Source organism: Anser brachyrhynchus (genome assembly GCF_964034855.1).
Source record: "Anser brachyrhynchus genome assembly, chromosome: Z".
Classification (NCBI taxonomy): Eukaryota; Metazoa; Chordata; class Aves; order Anseriformes; family Anatidae; genus Anser; species Anser brachyrhynchus.
The window spans coordinates 76,139,029-76,158,750 of NC_137697.1; the positions used below are offsets into that span (position 1 = coordinate 76,139,029).

The window sequence follows — 19,722 nt, forward strand, 5'->3', positions numbered from 1 at the left end:
GAACTTTTTTTTTTTTCTTAACAGAGTTTTCAGTGTAGCAATTTGTGAGTTTTCCTGTTGTTACAGACCATATTATTCAAGTGCATGTACAGGTTAACATTATGCTTGTACATACTGGGATTTGTATATGCCTAGCAAAATAACCTGCATGTATCTGCACTTGCTTGTCCAACTGATCATTTGTGCAGAAAAATAAGAAAAATGTACATGAATGCAGATGCCCACCAGTATGTCAACTTAGATGTCGTCTTCTTTTTTTTTTTCTTTTGTAAAACAGATTTTTCAGATTTTTTTTTAAAGCTTAAGTGAGGAAAAGTAGATGTTTTGAAAAAGACAAAATGAAGGTTCTGTTTCTTTTTTTTGTATGAATGAAAACATTAGACTTGAACAAAAATATGAAGAGCTCTTATATTGCAGGCTGTTGTGGGTACACTGGAATTTCAGCCAGGAGAAAGATACAAGTACATTACTGTTAACATCACTGATAATACTATTCCTGAATTAGAAAAAACGTTTAAAGTGGAGCTGTTGAACCCAGAGGGAGGAGGTAAGGCACATATATCAGTCCCTTAGTTGTATTTTCATGACCTCTACTCGTTCATAAAAATCTTGTCTTTCTTGGCATTATTTTCTATGTTATTTCTGAAAACAAACAAAAAGCACCTCTACATCCCCACCCCCATACAGCTGTCTTTTTTCGTAGGGAAGAACTGTTCCTCAGTTCTTTTCTTAATCCTTGGTGGAAACAACCAGATCCCATAGCAAGTATATTATTACCATGTATTAGGGAAAGTGTATTACTGCCATCTGTTAGGTCATCTAAAGGCAATTGCTGCTTTTCACTTTGTATAACTTCATGGTTGGTAATGAGAACTAAAATAATGCAAAAATATATTAGCAATATGTTGCATTTCAAAAATATGGAATATTTATAAAATATTTAAGGCTAAACAGTCAAAGTGTTGTGTTTTTGTTTGTTTGTTTTGTTTTTTTTTTGTTTTGTTTTGTTTTTTCTTCCACATGAGTGAAATCAGAAGAACTGCAATACATAGGTCAAATGGATTATAGCAGTAATAGGCTGTGGATGTTGAGGGCCATAGGGAGTTTGCTGAGCTGTAGCTGCAGAGGTAGCTCGTAGATAACTGTCTGTAAGAACAAGACAAACACTTGAAAGAATTATTGGTTTGAAGGGCTAGTCTGAAGGGACGGCAAAGCATAGTGGTGCTGCCACATAAACCCCTGAATACCTTACAGATTTTTTTTTCCATTTGAGAAAAATTTTAAAGGAGATTGTAAAGCTTGTTGGAGGGAAAAGTAATTAGAAACACTGACAGCCATAAATTGATTTTTTTTAAAACTGATGTTATTTTTTTAAACAATTCAGAAATTGCAAGTGTGGTCCCTTCTGGGAGGATGTATCAGATCTCCTTGAATTAACCCAGCTCTCTGCTATGATTGTATGTGTCTATGGTGCAACATGGTCTCAGTGATTCTTTTGGTAAAGTCTTGAGACTTTTCACGTATTTTGTCTTTTTGGTTGAATAGTTGTTTTGTTAAAAGGAGTCAAACTTTTCTCTTTCAAATTGTTGTGACAGAAAATTTACAACTAACTTTAGTAATCCAGTAACTATATAGCCTTTTTAAAATGAGCCTTCTTTTTGGCCTTTCCAACACAAACACAAAGCTTATGAAGTCCCCATTAGTTAAGTTTTCTGCAGATTTTCCCAACATTTTCACTTTGTGAGAAAATATTAGAATAAGGAGCTTGAGGGACTTTATCCTCTCCCCCGCCTTTTTTTTTTTCTTTTTTTCAATTTAGATTCCTCCATGACAAGCCTCAGTTAGGAGTGAGAAAGGGGAAATACAAAATGGGGACACAAAGAGGGAAAGAGAGGAAAGATAAAACTATGTGTATGTGTTTTCTTTCATTCTGACCTCCCATTGCTATTTCCAATGTCATAAATTAAGTAAGAGGTGGCATATGTAAATATTTCAGTCTTTATTAGAACTCCTGTACACTTTCAGAAGCAAAGTTGATACCTTCCTAGAGTGCTTCCCTCTTTTTTTCCTGTTGTCCAGAATAGTTTAAATTTCTCTTTGCTTGCGCTCTAATTTATAAATGTATATATGTGTATATATCTGTATGTCTGTCACCTTAAAGTTGCTGAGCTCTTTAGAAATGATGGCAGTGGTAGTGGTGATGGGAACGTGGATTTCTTCCTTCCAACTGTCCATCAGCATGGTAAGCATTTTGGATTAATCTTTATTTCTTTATGCTAACTGTAATATCCCTCATGAACTACGCTACTGACACAGGTTATCATAGTGTTATTTTGCTTGTGGTTTGAGATGCTTCATTTAGATATATCATAGAGTCCTGTCAAAACATTCTTTCCCATTTTAAAAAACGCTTAATTTCAACAGCAGTCAATACTAACCGTAATACAGAAAATAACAGCTTCTCTATCTTCAAAGCTGTATTTTTATAGAACACAATGTAGTTATTCCAGAAGTAGTTTGAAAAATTAGCTTTGTTTGTAAATTTTGTAAAATTTTCTGGAAAGCAAAGAGGAGAGAAACTTTTTAAATTTAAGGTAATTTAAAAATTACCTGACTGTGTGTTTTGATACTTTCTTTTGCCACTTGCTTTATGCTTTGATCTCTGCATCTCAAAAATACTCTTAATAAAAAGTGGTGTTAGCTCTTTTTTTTCTAAAAGAATGCTTTGATTATTTTTCATTTTTGAAGTCTATTTTTGTCACAACATACAGAAAACAAAGATAATTTAATCTTGAGAAAATTAAAAACGTACAATATGCAGAAATAAGATGAAAACAAAAGCACCTACTATGAGGGAAACGCTAATGATGGCGGATTTTGAATTAAACCCTAGAGACCTGAAAATATTGTGTTAGCACCCATTATCGAAATCAAATAATTTATTCCACAGTGACAGCCTGATTTTCTGTTTTATTTGAAAATACAAAGGAGTTCAGTTTGAACCTGAGAGTAAGTCTGTGGTTTAACCACTTTTTGGAACTTCCTGGGAAGTGTTGTTTCCTCTTCTGTGTTTCCAGATTTTTTTTAAAATCTCTTTCTCTTTCTAAGCAGCAAGTTATCTCACACAAGATGATCATTATAGTAGTAGAATTTCCTGGACTAGCTTTTTCTTTGTTCCAGCTTCAGTTAAAATAGTACCTGCTTTTGTCCTGTCTGCACTGCTTACACTGTGTTTTACCACGTAACTCTCCCCTACCCTAAATTCTAGTTCATTTTCCTTAATTAGACAAGTAATTTTATTTTTGATCCTCTCTTAAAATATTTGCATTTTATATCTTGCTTTGGAGTGTTGTTCCATAGAAGGGCTGCCAGGACTGCATTATTGAAAGTGAGTTCCTTATCCATGTGGATAATTATTCCACGTTTAAAAAAAAAAAAAAAACACACCACAAAATGCAAAACAGCAGAAATATTCCAGTTATGCTTTTCTGTGTGCTTTTTGTAACAAACTTCCTTAGCTGATTTCTTTCATTTAAGAAAAGATGGTATAAAAAAATAACTCATTTTGGCACTTGCACTTACAGCCAGCTTGGGAATTGCATCCCACATCGTTGTGACTATTGAGGCTTCTGATGATGCTCATGGTGTCTTTGAGTTCAGTACTGAGTCACTCTCGGTAAATGGAACTGAGCCTGAAGATGGAGATAGCAATATTATGTTGCAGGTTAGAAAGTTTTGGGTCTCATATTGCTATGCAGTCCTCTTTTGTGTCTATTTTACAGAGCATTCTGCAATATTTTTATAATAGGTCTACAGCATTTTAACTTAACTTTATCATGTACATTTGTCTTGACATTTTATACTTCACTTTCTAAAGTGTATCTTTCAGCTTAAAACTAAAATGTTTTATATAAGTTTAAATTTACTTCTACTTGTTTACATTTGAGGTATGAATATTGTAAAGTAAGTGCTGATGACACAACAAATACAGCAAAGCTAAGATGATAAAGATTACACTGTTTTTAAAATTAGTTTATTTTTAACTCATCATGTCAATGACTTTGCACTGTATATAATGGAGGGGCTGGATTGTGTGCAGCTTGCAGTTGGCAATGACATGCTTAAGATCCTCCGGGTAAGGATTAAGGGACATGGAAATAAGTTATAACAATAAGATGAAGTTGTTGTGGGAGTCTGCTATAGACCACCCAGCCAGGAGGACAACATTGCCAAATTATTCTATAATGAACTAAGGGATATCTCTAGGTCATCTGCCCTTGCCCCTGTGGGTGACTTCAACTTCCCAGATGTTAGCTGGGAATACCATACAGCCAATACAAACAGGTACTGGAAATTCCTGAGGCACGTTAACAATAACTTGTTGGTACAGTTACTCTGGAAGCTGACTAAGAAAGGTGCCCTCCAGATTTGTTGCTTGTAAACAGTGAGGGTCTTGTGGGTGAAGTGGTGATTGGAGGCTGTCCTGGCCATAGTGACCATGAGATGGCTGAGTTTAAAATCTTTGGTAATAGGAGGAAAACTGCCAGCAAAAGTTCAGCCCTAGCTATGGAGACAGCAGACTTCAGACTACTCAGTGAACTAGTTTGTGAGGTCCCCTTGGAACCTGCTTTTGAAGGTATTGGAGTCCATCAGTGCTGGTTAGTTAAGTAACACCTCTTAAGAGCACAGGAACAGGCAATTCCAAAGAGTCAGAAGTTAAGCAAGCTGGGCAGAAGGCCAGCTTGGCTGAGCAGGGATCTTATTCTAGAATTTAGGCGAAAAAGGAAAATCTGTGGGCATTGGAAGCAAGGTCAGTTGAACAAGGACTACAGAGGTGATGTTCACTCAGAGTTGAAGCTGGCCAGTACTGTGGGGGACAACAAAAAGTGCTTTTTTTAAAGTATGCTAACAGCAAAAGGAGGAGCAGAGAAAACATTGATCCATTACTTGTTGAGGTTGGTAACCTCACAAATAAGTACGCCAATAAAGCAGAGGTTAATGCCTTCTTTGCCTCTGTCTTTAACACCAATGATGGGCTCGGGGACACCCAAAGCTCTGAATTTCAGGACTGTGATGATGATAAACTCCCAGCCAACTTTGAACTTGTGCAGGATTTGCTGCTCCAGCTGGATGCATATAAGTCTATGGGGTCCAGTGGGATTAATCCCAAAGTACAGAAAGAGCTGGCTGATGTCATTGCAAGACCTCTCTCAATAATTTTTCAATAGTCTTGGAGTCTGGAGAGGTCACAGTTGACTGGAATTAAGTTAAACGAGGAAGTGCTGGATTCTGCACCTGGCAAGGGGCAATGCTGGCTGTACGGACAGGCCTGGGGACAAGAGGCTGAAGAGCAGCCCCATGGAAAGGGATCTGGGGGTTTTGCTTGACAGCAAGAGAAATATGAACCAGCAGTGTGCCTTAGCAGCCAAAATGGTCAGCTGTGTTCTGGAGTGCATAAGGCACAGCAATGCTGGATGGTCAAGGGAAGGGATTGTCCTGCTCTGCTCTGTGCTGGTGAAGCCTCACCTCTAGCACTGTGTGTGCTACAATATATGAAGGACATAAACTATTAGAGAGCATCCAAAGGAGGGCTACTATGGTGGTGAAGGGTCTAGAGGGCAAGAAGTATGAGGAGCGGCTGAGGTCCCTGGGTTTGTTCAGCCCAGAGCAGAGCAGGCCGAGGGGAGGCCTCATGGCGGCCTGCAGCTCCCTCACGAGGGGAGCGGAGGGGCAGGCGCTGAGCTCTGCTCTCTGGGGACAGCGACAGGACCCGAGGGGACGGCATGGAGCTGGGACAGGGGAGGGTCAGGCTGGGGGTTAGGGAAAGGTTCTGCACCCAGAGGTGGTCGGGCACTGGGACAGGCTCCCCAGGGACATGGTCACAGCACCGAGCTGCCGGAGTTCAAGAAGCATTTGGACTACTCTGTCAGACATGCGATTTGATTTTGGGTGGTCCTGTGTGGAGTCAGGTGTTGGACCTGATAATCCCTGTGGATCTTTTGTAACTCAGGATATTCTGTGATTCTGTGACTTTGCTGTATGCCATTTTACACTTTTATGTTCTTCTTTCTTATAGTACAAAGAAATACATAAATCTTTGTGTTTTCCACTTAGGTTGTGAGAACTCATGGGGCCCTGTCTGAGGTGACTCTGTATTGGGTCATAGACTGTGATCTTACAGAAGACCTGGTCTCTGCATATGGGAATGTAACATTTGATGTTGGCCAAGTGAGAGCAAATATTACCATACAAGTTTCTCCTGACAACGTGCCTGAACTGGATCAGGTGTTTTCAGTTTTGATCATCAATGTGTCCAGTGGTCGTCTTGGAAATCACACTAATGCAACATTAACAGTTTTAGCTAATGATGATCCATATGGACTGTTCATCTTTTCTGAGAGAAACAGACCAATAAAAGTTGAGGAAGAAACAAAAAATATCTCCCTGACAATAGTAAGGCTTGGTGGTCTTCTTGGTACAGTAGTGGTTACATACAGAACTTTAGGTGATGATGAAAAGTCACCCTTTCTTCCACCTGATGTTGTTAGAGCAATACAAGGAGAAGATTATATACCCATTACTGGTTATGTGATCTTCACAGCCAATGAAAGCGAAGCCACAATATCTTTGCCTGTTTTGGATGATGATGATCCTGAGAGGTCAGAATCTGTTTTTGTGGAGCTAAACAATACTGTTTTGATCGACAAAGTACAGGATCGGCCAAGTAAGTGTCTTTCATATGTAAACCAAAAGCTTAAGTATGTAGGCTAATATTTATATTTAATAGGATAAAATGCAGCAATTGAAATTACAGTAAAATTTTACCTCTGCCTAACTCTGTATAGTTAAGAATCTTGTAAGTTATATGTCAGAGTATCTCACATTAAGTATGAAGATTCTGTGTGTCAGCATATATTTCCTTTACCACAAAATTTTGTCAGGGGTGGACATTTCTTTCTCCCTTCTGCATCTGCTTTATCCCAGGTGTTTTAGGCCAACTGTATTACTGTATTGCTTTTGTGTGCTAATACCTGCTCACCTGTTGTTTCTGTAAAGCACAATGATAGGAAATAAGCTAGTTGCACTTACTGAAAGCCAAAAAAGCCTTTTAAACATTAAGTGGTGTAGAATTGCAGCTTCATGCTGGCTTTTTAGCGTAGAGGATGTTTGCCTGATCAGATAAATTCAGGTCATTACAGCCTTATTTATGCTTAAGAGCTTCTTGGCATGCCTAATTTCCCTTCCCTCTCCCCCATGACTCTCCCACATTAATCTTGATTTTAAGGGAAACACTACAAATAATTCTACTGGGAAACTGAAAGGTTACTTATAGTTCATCATTGCTAGTGTAAAATTCTATTGTCCTATGGACAAATAAATAACTAATTTTGTTAGTACCTCACCTCTTCAAAGAACTGGTGTTTTGTATGCTCCACAGCAGGGTAGAATAATAAGTTAGTAAAAATGTGGATTTTCTGACATAATATAATTCAAACATCAAAAATATGTTTGTGCAGTTTGTAGTTATATTTTGTCCAAATCTAAAATGAAAATTTTGTTGAAAGCTAGTAGTGGCCAGCCACTAAACTCAGGTGTATGTATATGAACAGTATAGCCATATATAGGAGGCATTTCAGGCTTGCTCTAAGAGGTTTTTTTTTATATTTCAGTTGTAAATTCTCCTCGTCTTGGATCAGTGGGTGAGACTATAGCTCATGTAATTATCAATGCCAATGATGATGCTTTTGGAACACTTCAGCTTTCAGCTTCAGCTGTGCGAGTTGCTGAAAATTATGTTGGACCAATCATTAACGTGACCAGAACTGGGGGAATTTTTGCAGATGTTTCTGTGAAATTCAAAGCTATGCCAATAACTGCAACAGCTGGTAAGAAATCAAAATAGCAGAAATACACATTCTGTGTTAAACCAGAAAGAGCATACTGTATGCTTCGAGTAACCAAAGCAAGCAAGTGTGTATTGAATGCAGTCTAGTAAAACAAGTAGAAAAAATACCAAAGTGTGAGATACTTACTGAGTGTACTTAGGAGACAGGAATTCAGGTCCTATAGAAGAGACCTTACATCAAATTTAAAAAAACTCAGAGATATCATCACTGAAGAATCTAGCAAGAAAACTAAGGAAAGGAATTGGCTGTTTGTTTCCCTGGTGGCCACTCACTTTCTCAAAAAAATAAAATAAAATAAAAAATCCTGTAGTAGTATATATAGCTAGTACTTAGTCCTTTGTACATATTTCAACCTACCATACATGGCTTATTTGAGTTTCTTGGAGGGAAATTGAGAGCTGGTGACTCCTCTGTGAAACAGACAAATGTTAAGCACAATTCAAGAAGACTTTTACTTTGCAAATGAAAGGTAAAGCTCTCAGGTGATCCCTGAAAAACTCCACGAGGGAAGGAGTGACCTTATGTCCTTTAGTAAAATCTCCTTTGAAAAAGGTACTTCTGTTTCATTTTATCTCTTGGAAAGCCAGACAACTATCAGAAATCAAATATAGAAATGTCACAATTGTGTGATCTTCTCAATGGAAGATAATAATAGACCTTTTGTAATTGCTTCTTGGACTGACAGTGTAAACTCTGTTTTGGCCAAGATGAGATTTATTTTCATCCATCCAGATATCTAAAAGGCACTAGGAAATAAACAATTGTATTTTCTGGGTATGAAGATAAAGAAAAAAAAAACCCACAAAAAAACACACCAACATATGAACACAAGGGAATGCAAAAAGAACAGATAAATATTAGTGCTGATAAACATTAGTGATGTTTCATAATGAACCAGAATGCCTTAATATTCTTCTGTGTTTTGATTGTTTTGTTATTTTTTCATGTACAAATCTAGGTGAGGACTACAGTGTAGCCTCATCAGATGTTGTCTTACTAGAAGGAGAAACAAGTAAAGCTGTGCCAATTTATATAATTAATGATATCAATCCTGAAGTTGAGGAGTCCTTTTATGTTCAGCTGCTGAATCAAACGACAGGAGGAGCCTTGCTTGGATCTTTGACGAGGGCAGTCATAACCATTGAGGCTTCTGATGACCCGTTTGGATCCTTTGGTAAATGAGTCTTATTTGCATATTTTCTCTTGTCCAGTAGCAATCTGCTGATTTGTGGGTGAGTTATTACTGGGCAATGGAATAAAGATTTTCAGAATACAAAAAGGGAAGTCTGGATGAACACAGTAAAGGACAAAATAAGATAAACTAAATTAAAACGTGTAATTAAGGGCAAATTGTGCCCTTATATAGCGAATTGAAGCATTCAGTCAACTTATATATCAAGATTTTGTGAGACGAAGGTGGATTTTGGAGTCTTCTAATGGGGATGGATTTTAATTTAATTTGTATTTTTTTATCTATTCTAAATGTTGCATTTCTGCAATAGCTTGAAGCTTAAGTTTACATGCCAAAACCTGTTTAGATAGTGCAGTGTCATTGTTTTACAAAATAATCAGGCAAAGCAGGTTTAAATATCTGGGGAAATTGGAAAGTACAAATATGAATTAAATTGCATTCTTGTACGTTCTGGTTGTTAGTTATTGTAGTTTTTCTTCTTTCTATCATTATCAATAAAATGGATTGTGGACACTTTCCAAAAATAGTTTCATTACACAGGTTTTGAGAAAAAAATGGTAATTTCAAAAATTTAATGACATATTAGAAATTTATCTTTTCTATTTATTTTTTCTATTTCAGTATTTCTGGTGTATGTTTTCCAGCCATTTTATTTGACTTACTCTTTCTCCCTTTAGTACCCTACTTTATTTCAGTTATTCCATTTTATCAGCAAAATGTAAAGGAAATTGACAAAAGTAAATAATTCCACATGGATAATTCATTAACTTCATTCTTAACAACTAAAGATTTTATACAAGAAAGACTTATATTTGAAACAATTTAGATGGAATATGTTGACACATTTTTTCCATACGTGACATAAAAAATGATAAAAAATTTCCTCACAGGGAAAAATTACCTTCTGACCGTCCTCTAAAAACTTAGATCATGGCTAGCCTTGAACAATGGATACATTGGAATAAACTCTTGGGTGGGGGCTGAATTTTCATGCCAATTTTATTTGCAGATAAAATAATAATACTAAAAGTTCAATTTGAAGTTTAAACCTGATTAACATTTTTTTAATTGTGCAAATGAATGCAATCAAGTGAAATAAAATATATAATTCAGTAACTAGGATGGTGTTTTTATTTTAAATATTACTGTTAATGAAATACACCTCTTTGTGCTGCACTTCAGTGTTCCAGATGACCGAATTTACTGTGGAGGAGCCTGAATCTGGATCAGTACCCGTAAATCTGCCAGTAATCCGCAACGCTGGGACACTTGGTAACGTTACTGTTGAGTGGGTTGCTACCATTGGTGGACACCCTGCTGATGAGGACTTGCAGGTTGCCTCAGGCAATATTACTTTTGCCCCTGGGGAAGCCTTTCAGATGCTACTATTGGAAATCCTGGCTGATGATGTTCCAGAAATAGAAGAAGTAAGTCAAGCACTTACATCTTCCTTGAAGATGGTATTACTTTTGACTTGTTCTAGAAATATGTATGATGGAAAACAAGAAATGTTCCGGCAGGAAGGTGCTAGAATTTCATGTTATACTTTGCTTGTAATTATTGTTAGAAAAACCACAAATTGTCTAGCTGCATTACTTCTTTTTCTTTTCTTCTCTTTGAGATTGTCCGTGTAGAATTAACTCAGGCCTCCAATGGTGGTGCTATTGGGTTAGATGGCGTGGCAACTATTATAATACCTGCCAATGATAATCCTTATGGCACAGTTTTCTTTCATCAATCCTTATATCGAGTTCAGGAGCCACTAGAAAGAAATTTGCTGGCAAACATAACAGTCAGGCGAAGGTTTGTATAATGTTTGCTTTATTTATAACTACTATTTATTCTTCACTTTTGTTTTCACTATAATGTCAAATTTCATGCTCCTCTCATAAAAATATGTGCATCAATTCTTTGATCTGCCATCTCAACATATTTTCATTTCAAACACATTGTTTTTGAAGTAGATGTCTGCTTATTACATAAATTACTTAAACGTAGTATACATTGAAATGCACAATGTAAACTCAGCGTACACAGTGTACTATTCATTTTGTCCATTTAATCATCAAATCATTTAAACCTGCATGGTAGCCTGTTCCTGTGATTTGAACAGGAGGACAAAATGGCCAGCCCTTACAGGATGAAAATAAGAGAAGGAAAACAGGTTTTATGCATGTGATCCTAGAGGAAGGATGATAAGTCTGGGCGTCACCGGCTTTTTCTTCCTTGCTAGTAAGGAGAGCTGCCAAGTCCTGAAGAAGACTAAGTTAACTCCTAGAACCAAATGTTTATAAATATGCATTCTTAACAGACTACTACCTAAGCTATAAATAATCAAACTTGCTATCCACAAAAAAATAAGATAACTCAGTTATTCTGGTGCTAGTTTCAAAGGGAATGCATTTTGATGTGTTATTTGGAATTTTTCAGCAATTCAGAAAGGGTCAGTTGATGTTGTTCACTTCTATTATTAACCCAGAAACTTAGAATATTAGACATCCTTTGTCAACTAACAGAACTTTATTTTATTATAATGTCTTTTAGTGAGGGAAGATTTGGTCAGCTGCAGATTTTCTACAGCACTTCTGAGACTGACGTTGTAGCTCTTGCTGTGGAGCAAGGTCAGGATATCCTGGCCTACTACGAGCCTCCTGTACAAGGAATTCCTGACAAACCATCCAAGACCAGAGTGAATGTGTCAGCAGCAAGTGACCCTGTGTATTCCTGTGCAGCTCAGTGCCTAAAAGAACAAGCATGTTCGGCCTTTACATTTTCCAGTGCCTCAGGGATTCCTCTCTGCCTTTGGCTGACGTCAGATATCAGCCCATTAACTAACACTTCAGGGTTCCGGACCTACAAGAAAAACGTTACCAGTGCATTCGCCCTCTTCAGCACACAAGCCATCGCTGGCAGTGATTATGAACCTGTTACAAGACAGTGGGCCATAATGCAGGAAGGGGAAGAGTTTGCAAATCTAACAGTTACCATACTGCCTGACAGCCTGCCAGAACTGGATGAGAGATTCACTATAACCCTTTTGAAAGCAGAACTGATGAACGTCTCAGCCAGCTCAAAAAACCAACCAACCATAGGACAGCCAAATACCTCCACAGTTATCATAATGATGAATGGAGACGCATTTGGAGTGTTTAAGATCTACAGTGTAAGTCCCAATGCAACAGAGAAAGGTCTGTATGTTGAAGTAGAGGAACGTCCTCAGACCAACGTGCAGCTAATGATACACAGAACAGAAGGCAGCCTGGGACAAGTGACAGTGGAATGGCGTGTCATTGGTGGGACTGCTACTCCAAACTTGGATTTTATAGGTGTCGGTGAGACTCTGGTGTTTGCTGAAGGTGAGACAAGCTCTCGTTTTGGCTTCTGTTTTGTAAAACTAAGAAAAAGAAAAAAGAACGTGACAAGTACACGATACTGTGGATGTTTTGACAACTGATATCTTCTTCTTAGGCTAAATTTTCCTGAATGCTAAGGATACACGTGCAAAAGAGTATGGTTGTTCATTAGCATGTAGCATTATCTTGCAGAACACACACAGTGGTAGCAAAGCACAATGAAATATCTAAGCACAATAAATATCTAAGGGTTTTTATTAAAGAAATATTGCAGTATAAATATTGCACTATAAAGATTTCCTTTACCACATAAGTAAGGATTAATAAAGTCGAAGATACTTGTTACAGCAAGGATAATGGAAATGAGAATCAGGCCTAAGTGGTCTTTTGTTAGCCCTCGGTCACTACAGTACTAATTTTTCATGACATCTCTTTAAATTCTGAGATCATATTGTAACATAACAAAACATATTTAAACGTAACATAACAGAACATATTTAAAAGAATTGCAAACAGGACAAACAAGTCCCTCTCAGACATTACTTAAGTACCATGCAGCATGCTGTATTTTATGCTGTATTTTATTTTTTCAAAGTCTGAGTTAATCGAACTGATATTTTGAAAGCAATTTCCAGGTGCGTAGTAAAGATTCTAGTGTGCTAGCTTGATAAATCATCTGAATAGTAAGGCATGGCTGCTGGCAATGATTCTGAGGCTGACGTGTAATTACATTACCAGTTATAAGTTTAGTAAAAACTGATTTTGAAGTATTTTGAAAGACAATCTAGCAGGAAATACATATGTATTCTGTAAATTGATATTCTAATGATCATAAAACACAGCTGGGTTATGCACACGCACTGAACAACAGGATTGTGTTGTAAATTTTAATGGATATACAGCGACTAGAGATTAACGGTGTTTGCTGCTTACATTATTATTCTTTGATAGTCCCAAAGGCAAGGAACTAACAAAATGTCATCCCATTTCAATGCATTCTCTGGCTCAGTAAATGTACTCATATTGAATGTACACCCTTGTGTAAATGGTTCATCGGAGAGCTTAGCACCTGGCAATTTATTTTTTTTTTCAAGAATGATATTCCCCTTTTCTAAGTTAAATTTTAAAGTCATAGAATTTGTAATGAAAATAAAGAATTCTAGGCACTCCGAAATAATTCCTATATAATTAATTTCTACATAGTATATTTAATGATGTGATCGTTTTATTGGCTTAATGTGACTGATCAATAGTAATTAGATAAAATTTCATAATGACATTCACTGACTTCCAGAAAGGTAAATAAGTTTGTTTCATGCAATTTTAATATATTTTATATATTTAATTATTTTCAAAATGAGATGATTGAGTCTTTTTACAAGGTGGTTTCCAAGTGGACACACGGTTGTATACGTTCTTCTCCTTGTAGGTGAAACAAAGAAGATGGTCACGCTGCCCATTATAGATGATCCAGAGCCAGAGGTTGATGAAAGTATTGAAATCAGCCTGGTCCATACTGAAGGAGGGAGTCGAATTTTGCCCAGTTTTGACACTGTCACAGTGATTATTCTGGCAAGTGACAATGTGGCAGGAATTATAAGCTTCCATACAGCCTCAAGATCTGTTATTGGTTGTGAAGGTGTGTTCTTTGTGTTGACCACGCTCAAATTTTAATGTCAGTTTCCATCTTTGTGCTTTCGGTTGATAATGACTCACAATGATTGTGTTTCACTGTTCAGAGAACACCAGCAAGAAGAGAATATCCACATACTTGACATGTACTTTAAACTCTTGCAAGCATTCATAGAATCACAGAATGCTTAAGGTTGGAAGGGGCCTCTGGAGGTCATCTGGTCCTTTCCCCCTCAAGCAGGGCCACCTAGAGCAGGTTGCTCAGGACCATGTCCAGGCTTTTGAGTATCTCCAAGGAGGGAGACCCCACAATCTCTCTGGGCAACCTGTGCCAGTGCTCCCACACAGCACAAAAGTGCTGTCTGATATTCAGAGGGAACCTCTTGTGCTCCAGTTTGTGCCCGCTGCCTCTTGTCCTGTCCCTGGGCACCACTGACACGAGCCTGGCTCTGTCCTGTTCCACCCTCCCTTCAGGTATTGAAGGACACTGATGAGATCCCCCTGAGCCTCCCCTTCTCCAGGCTGAGCAGTCTCAGCTCTCTCAGCCTCTCTTCCCTTCCCTTGATCACCTCGGTGTCCCTCTGTTGGAGTCTTCCCAGTACGTTTAGGTCTGTCTTGCACTGGGGAACCCAGTGCTCCAGGTGCAGCCTCACCAGTGCAGAGTAGAGGGGAAGGATAGCTCCCTCAGCCTGCTAGGGATACTTGGCCTAATTCAGCCCAGAATGCCATCAGCCTTCTTAGTAACAAGGCATGTTGCTGGCTCCTGCCCAGTGCAGTGTCCAGCAGGACCCCAAGCCCTTTCTGCCAAGCTGCTCTCCATCAGGGTGCACGCCCTGGTGCCTGGGGCTGCTCCCCGCCAGGGGCAGGACTCTGCCCTTCTCTTTGTTGGCCTGCACGAGGCTCCTGCCAGCCCACCTCATGACTGCCAACATACACACACCTAATAGTCATAAGCACATCAGATCTATCAGCAACTTACAAATAATTTAAAATATTCTAGAAAACATTACTGCAGAAACATTAGGGTAACATCTTCCCTTTGTCTGTCCCATGAACCTGATGCTTTTTTACGGCAGATGATTTGGGAAGTAGCAATTATAAGAGAAACCAAACATTTGAGAAAGAACAATAATAATTTGGTATGTACTAAACATTTCTACTATTGTTTTAAAGAATACACGGCATGTTTCATCTACAGTTTGATGCAGTTTTGCATAGGATGATAATAGTACTGGTGGTGATTGCTTTAGGTGGCCTTTGATGGAATCTCAGTGTATTGCAGTATCACGTTTCTCTGATGTTTGAACTGATGGGCAGGGAAAGTTCACAAAACAGGAACTTGTCCCCTAATGTGTGCACTACATTTTCTGTTTGAAGAAAAATGGCTTTCTCAACCAAAGGTTTTTTGTTTTGTTTTCCCAACATGAAAGGGCATCATAACCTTTGGTTTTTTATCTAGGTATGGTTTGTGTTAATTCTGTGCCAAGCCAGCTGTGATATGATTAGCTAAGAAGAGCTGTTAATGAGCACAAGGAATTAATACAAACTGTCTCAGTCCCAAAGTCCCTGAATACTTTCAACTGGTTAAATGTTATTCATAGCATGCCACCAAATGCTGGCTGCTTGAAACTGAAGTACTTGGCTATAGTTCTATTATTATATATAGTTATTATTATATTATTTTTCCAGGTTGTGAAAAGAAATAGTTCATTGCCTTCCAGCCAGAAACAAAACAAGTGAACTAAGTGTCTTTGATTAAAAAAAAAAGAGAGAGAAAAAGGGAGAAATCGAGAAAGAGCAAAAGAGCTAAGGCATTTAGATTATTTTAGTTTGTCAAAATATTTTTTTCATTCGAAAGCAAAATTTACCAGACATAAATCTAAATATCATTACTTTTACAGTTATTGTGTTATTGAAAATTTTCTGTTAAGTGAATACATTTTGTTTTCACAATGTGCATGTTATTTTTTACCTTATTGAGGATAAGTGTAGTATTTTTTATTGGACAGGGGTCTGCGACAGTTGTGTAACTGTTATTACAAGAAAATGCACTGCAGTAGCTTTAAGTAATGAGGAAGAGGAGAGCGGCTGATGCTCCCTTCTTCACAGCGATAAATACCCACCTCTTTGTTTCTCTATGTAAGAGATGCATCACTTATTAAGTCACAATGTAGAAATGTAAAAGTATGGATAAGGATTAAATATTAAAAAAAATATTGAATTTAGCCTAATAACACTTTCAATCTTCAGAAATCAATTAGTGTGCATATTAGCATTTCTTCTGGATAGGAATACCAAAAAAATCTTGGTAAAGCTGGTAGGAAACGTGGATCAGTAAATAACTACTTGGAATCTGTAATAATGACTTCAAGTTTCTTCTCAGTGTTTGGATTATAGTGGAACAGCTTTCTATATCATAAAGCATTTTTTCCCAGTCTTCAATGAAAATTCATTATAACTTATAGAGATATATTGAAATAAGCTTTGCCTTATTTGTGTGTGTGTGTGTGTTTTCCCAATGGTACTAAACCATTGAAACCACTTGTCTTTTAAATCCTTATTTCTTTGTAATGGATATGCAAGATTCTCAAATAGAACATAGTGGATTGCAGTGCAGTGTTAAACACTGTAATGATTTAGCCTCAGAGGAACCTGTAAATTGGGAGTCTACCATCCAGATATTTGACTGTAGAAGTGGAATCCTTGTGATATCAATAAATTTTGAATTCCTTAATTTTCTTAGAAGCAACATGGACCAACTTAAGCCAAAGATGTCGACATCAATACATCTCTGAGACTTAACTGAAGTTTGAAATGTTGGGGCTGAATAGCACATTTATGTATTTGAAAATGGGTGTATACAGTTTTTGTATTACTTCTTTACAATATTAAATTTTATTTAAGTATATTAAGGGCTCTTGAGGTTAAGAATTCCTTTCTTTTTCATTGGTAGCCAATATACATGCATATCTCTGACTCTTCCTTACAAAAAATAAATGTAACTAGAAAATTTTCAGATTTTTCATGCCAGTTTTAGCTGTACAATGCTGTACAATTCTGTAAAGTAATACAGTAGAATAGCAAGACAGCATCCTAAGTTGCTCCTCTCTAAATTGCATAATCAAAGAGACTAGTTGGGCAGCATAATGTTATTATAACATTATCTTATGTTTTGTTAATTCTTCAATAAGCAAAAGAAATCTCATGTATTGTTTTCACACATCTCAGAATTGTAGATTTCTGCATATTTCATGTCTCTGAAAGCCAATGCAGTACAAAATATGCTGTCAAACTTAAATTCTGTGGACCTGAAAAATGCATGTGAAATATGAATGCCATATACCTACCTATTATAAATAACCATCTGTCCTCTATTGTGAATGTTTTGCAAAATATTGCCTACTGATCTATTCCATGTTGATATAACATGCTAATTTCACATGTCCACATTTAAAATATTTAATGGAAATTTTGTGAAAAACTTGTGAATATAAAACAATTTCCACATTTTACAAAGCCTACTAAGAGGTCTGCTCTTTTTAATTAAAGTGCCTTTGGGGTTAAATGTTATAAATGTGCAAAATACCATAGTATTTGCTTCCTTTATATGCACATTGTCCAGCAATACTGATTACCTCTGAGATTATAAGAAATTATTAATATTTTCTGAATGTTTTGTTTTCTAACAGTGACCATATTTGTAAGTTCAAACTCACATAAATGGAACTTGCAGATAATTATAAGCATTTTTTTCTGCATGCATTGAATAAAGTCACAAGACAGTGCAAATGTTCAGATAATGTGTATTCTTTGCAGGGAACTGTTGTAGAAAACTACTATTATTGTTGGTACATACAGCAGTTACTGTTTTGTACAGTTTACAGACTTGTATTGCTCTAATGTTTGCGCGTGTTTTCATGAGCATTCCCTTTCTAAGTTATTCATCTATACCAAGTTCCCTCATAAGTTCATAATTATTTCCAAGTGTGAACTAAAAACAAAAAAAAAAAAAACTAGAAGAGTTTAAGTTTAGGTTTTTCTTTTCAGCATTAAAAGTGAATGTGGTATATAACTACTGTGAAATTCAAACTGACAAAAATAGCAATATCTTTCAGGAAAAATACTTTAACTGTGTGATGCATGTTTTTGACTTCTCATTTATATAACCAACATGTAGAAGAGGAGACCCTGAAACATTGCATCTTGTCCTTTATTCCTAGGAGAACAATTACAATTCCACATCATAAGAACTCCTCCAGGACTGGGAAATGTTACTGTTGAGTGGAAGATAGTAGGACATAATGTAAAACAAAATTTTGCAAACTATTCTGGAATACTTTTTTTTCCTGAGGTAAGTCCATAAACAGTGATGTTGGCTACAGGAAAATAGTGTGATTAGAACTGATCTGAGAAAAAGTGTGCCTTTTCAACAGTCCTTCTTTCTTGGTTTGATTATTTAATTTCTCACTTACTTTTGGACTTACAAACTGGAGGGAGCTTACAATTCTTGATACTTAACTCTTCTTAAAGAAATTGTTCAAAATACTTGTCATTATGATATCACTCGTGTTTTATAAAATAATGGCTAATCAATTTACCCTTAAAACAAATAGGGGACGTTGAATACAACATTGTATGTTGATCTGCTGGATGACCATATTCCTGAAGAAAAAGAAGAATACCAAGTCATCCTATACAACATCAAAACAGAAGGTAATGCAGAACTATAGCCAGCTACATCTTAAAAATACCATTTAATAATATAATATTTTTAATTTTATTAATTCATTTTGGAGGTATAGGACTGAGCAAACTGCAGCTGGTGCAAAGTACGCAAGTTCATTAACATTTTATTGAAATAGGCTTGGTCCTTATGTATGTATATATAAACCCCACCGTGTCTCCACAAATACACTTAAATGGTTTTCAATCATGATTTAACTCTGCCTATTTAATTCAATGGTTGTTTCTTCTCTTAATCTGAATGCAAACTTGAGTTTACTAATATGTCATGGATAGAGTTGCCATGAAACATGCAGATATTTTTATCTTTTAAAACAATCTTGTCAAGCTGCAGACTTACTGATCTGTCCCTGAATTCAAGGTGGTCAGAATATTTTATTCTTGCCATTAAAATTATAGTGAGAAAAGAAGCCTTAAACTGCATCCGTTCTGAAATACCTTTTTTCAAACTGAAATTAATGTCCAAACACCAAACTAACTTGACATGGATTGTGTTGCTGCAAGGTGCCTTATCAACTTCCGAGAGTCACTGTGGCCCAACGGGATGAGCAAAATTATTCATCAAAGCAATAGTTGGAAAACATATCAGTTTATTGATGTAATGATTGTGAAGTGGAATATAGTTTTAAGCTTTTGGAGGTACTTCCTGGGAAAATGGTTTATTTCCTTTTAAAATATAGGGTATTTAGGGAAGTTGATATTTGGCACTGGCCTGTTAAGTTTTCTTATTTTTTAATACATTTTTGTGACTTTGTACTAGGTATGCATAAAATTTCTGTTTCTATTTGTTATAGAATGTAAGTATATATATGTGTGTAGGTCCCACACCATCCACATACTTCAGTGAGCTTTGGTTTCGTGGTATTTGCATGGCTACTGAACGTTATTTAAATGT

General features: G+C 36.7%; 1 protein-coding gene across 14 annotated transcripts in view; it reads left to right on the top strand.

The window, feature by feature from the left end:
• ADGRV1 (adhesion G protein-coupled receptor V1) overlaps positions 1-19,722 on the top strand; it is a 289,971-nt gene that overhangs the window by 57,226 nt on the left and 213,023 nt on the right. For 13 of the 14 annotated variants that reach the window (XM_080573059.1, XM_080573054.1, XM_080573063.1 and 10 more), the window contains 12 exons: positions 418-547; positions 2,162-2,242; positions 3,585-3,724; positions 6,115-6,724; positions 7,671-7,886; positions 8,866-9,081; positions 10,282-10,526; positions 10,721-10,902; positions 11,644-12,455; positions 13,882-14,091; positions 18,305-18,435; positions 18,698-18,797. In XM_080573059.1, the coding sequence (XP_080429185.1) occupies positions 418-547; positions 2,162-2,242; positions 3,585-3,724; positions 6,115-6,724; positions 7,671-7,886; positions 8,866-9,081; positions 10,282-10,526; positions 10,721-10,902; positions 11,644-12,455; positions 13,882-14,091; positions 18,305-18,435; positions 18,698-18,797 (3,073 nt within the window). The remainder of the gene's footprint in view (positions 1-417; positions 548-2,161; positions 2,243-3,584; positions 3,725-6,114; positions 6,725-7,670; positions 7,887-8,865; positions 9,082-10,281; positions 10,527-10,720; positions 10,903-11,643; positions 12,456-13,881; positions 14,092-18,304; positions 18,436-18,697; positions 18,798-19,722) is intronic. The other variant, XM_080573064.1, reaches the window with a different exon arrangement.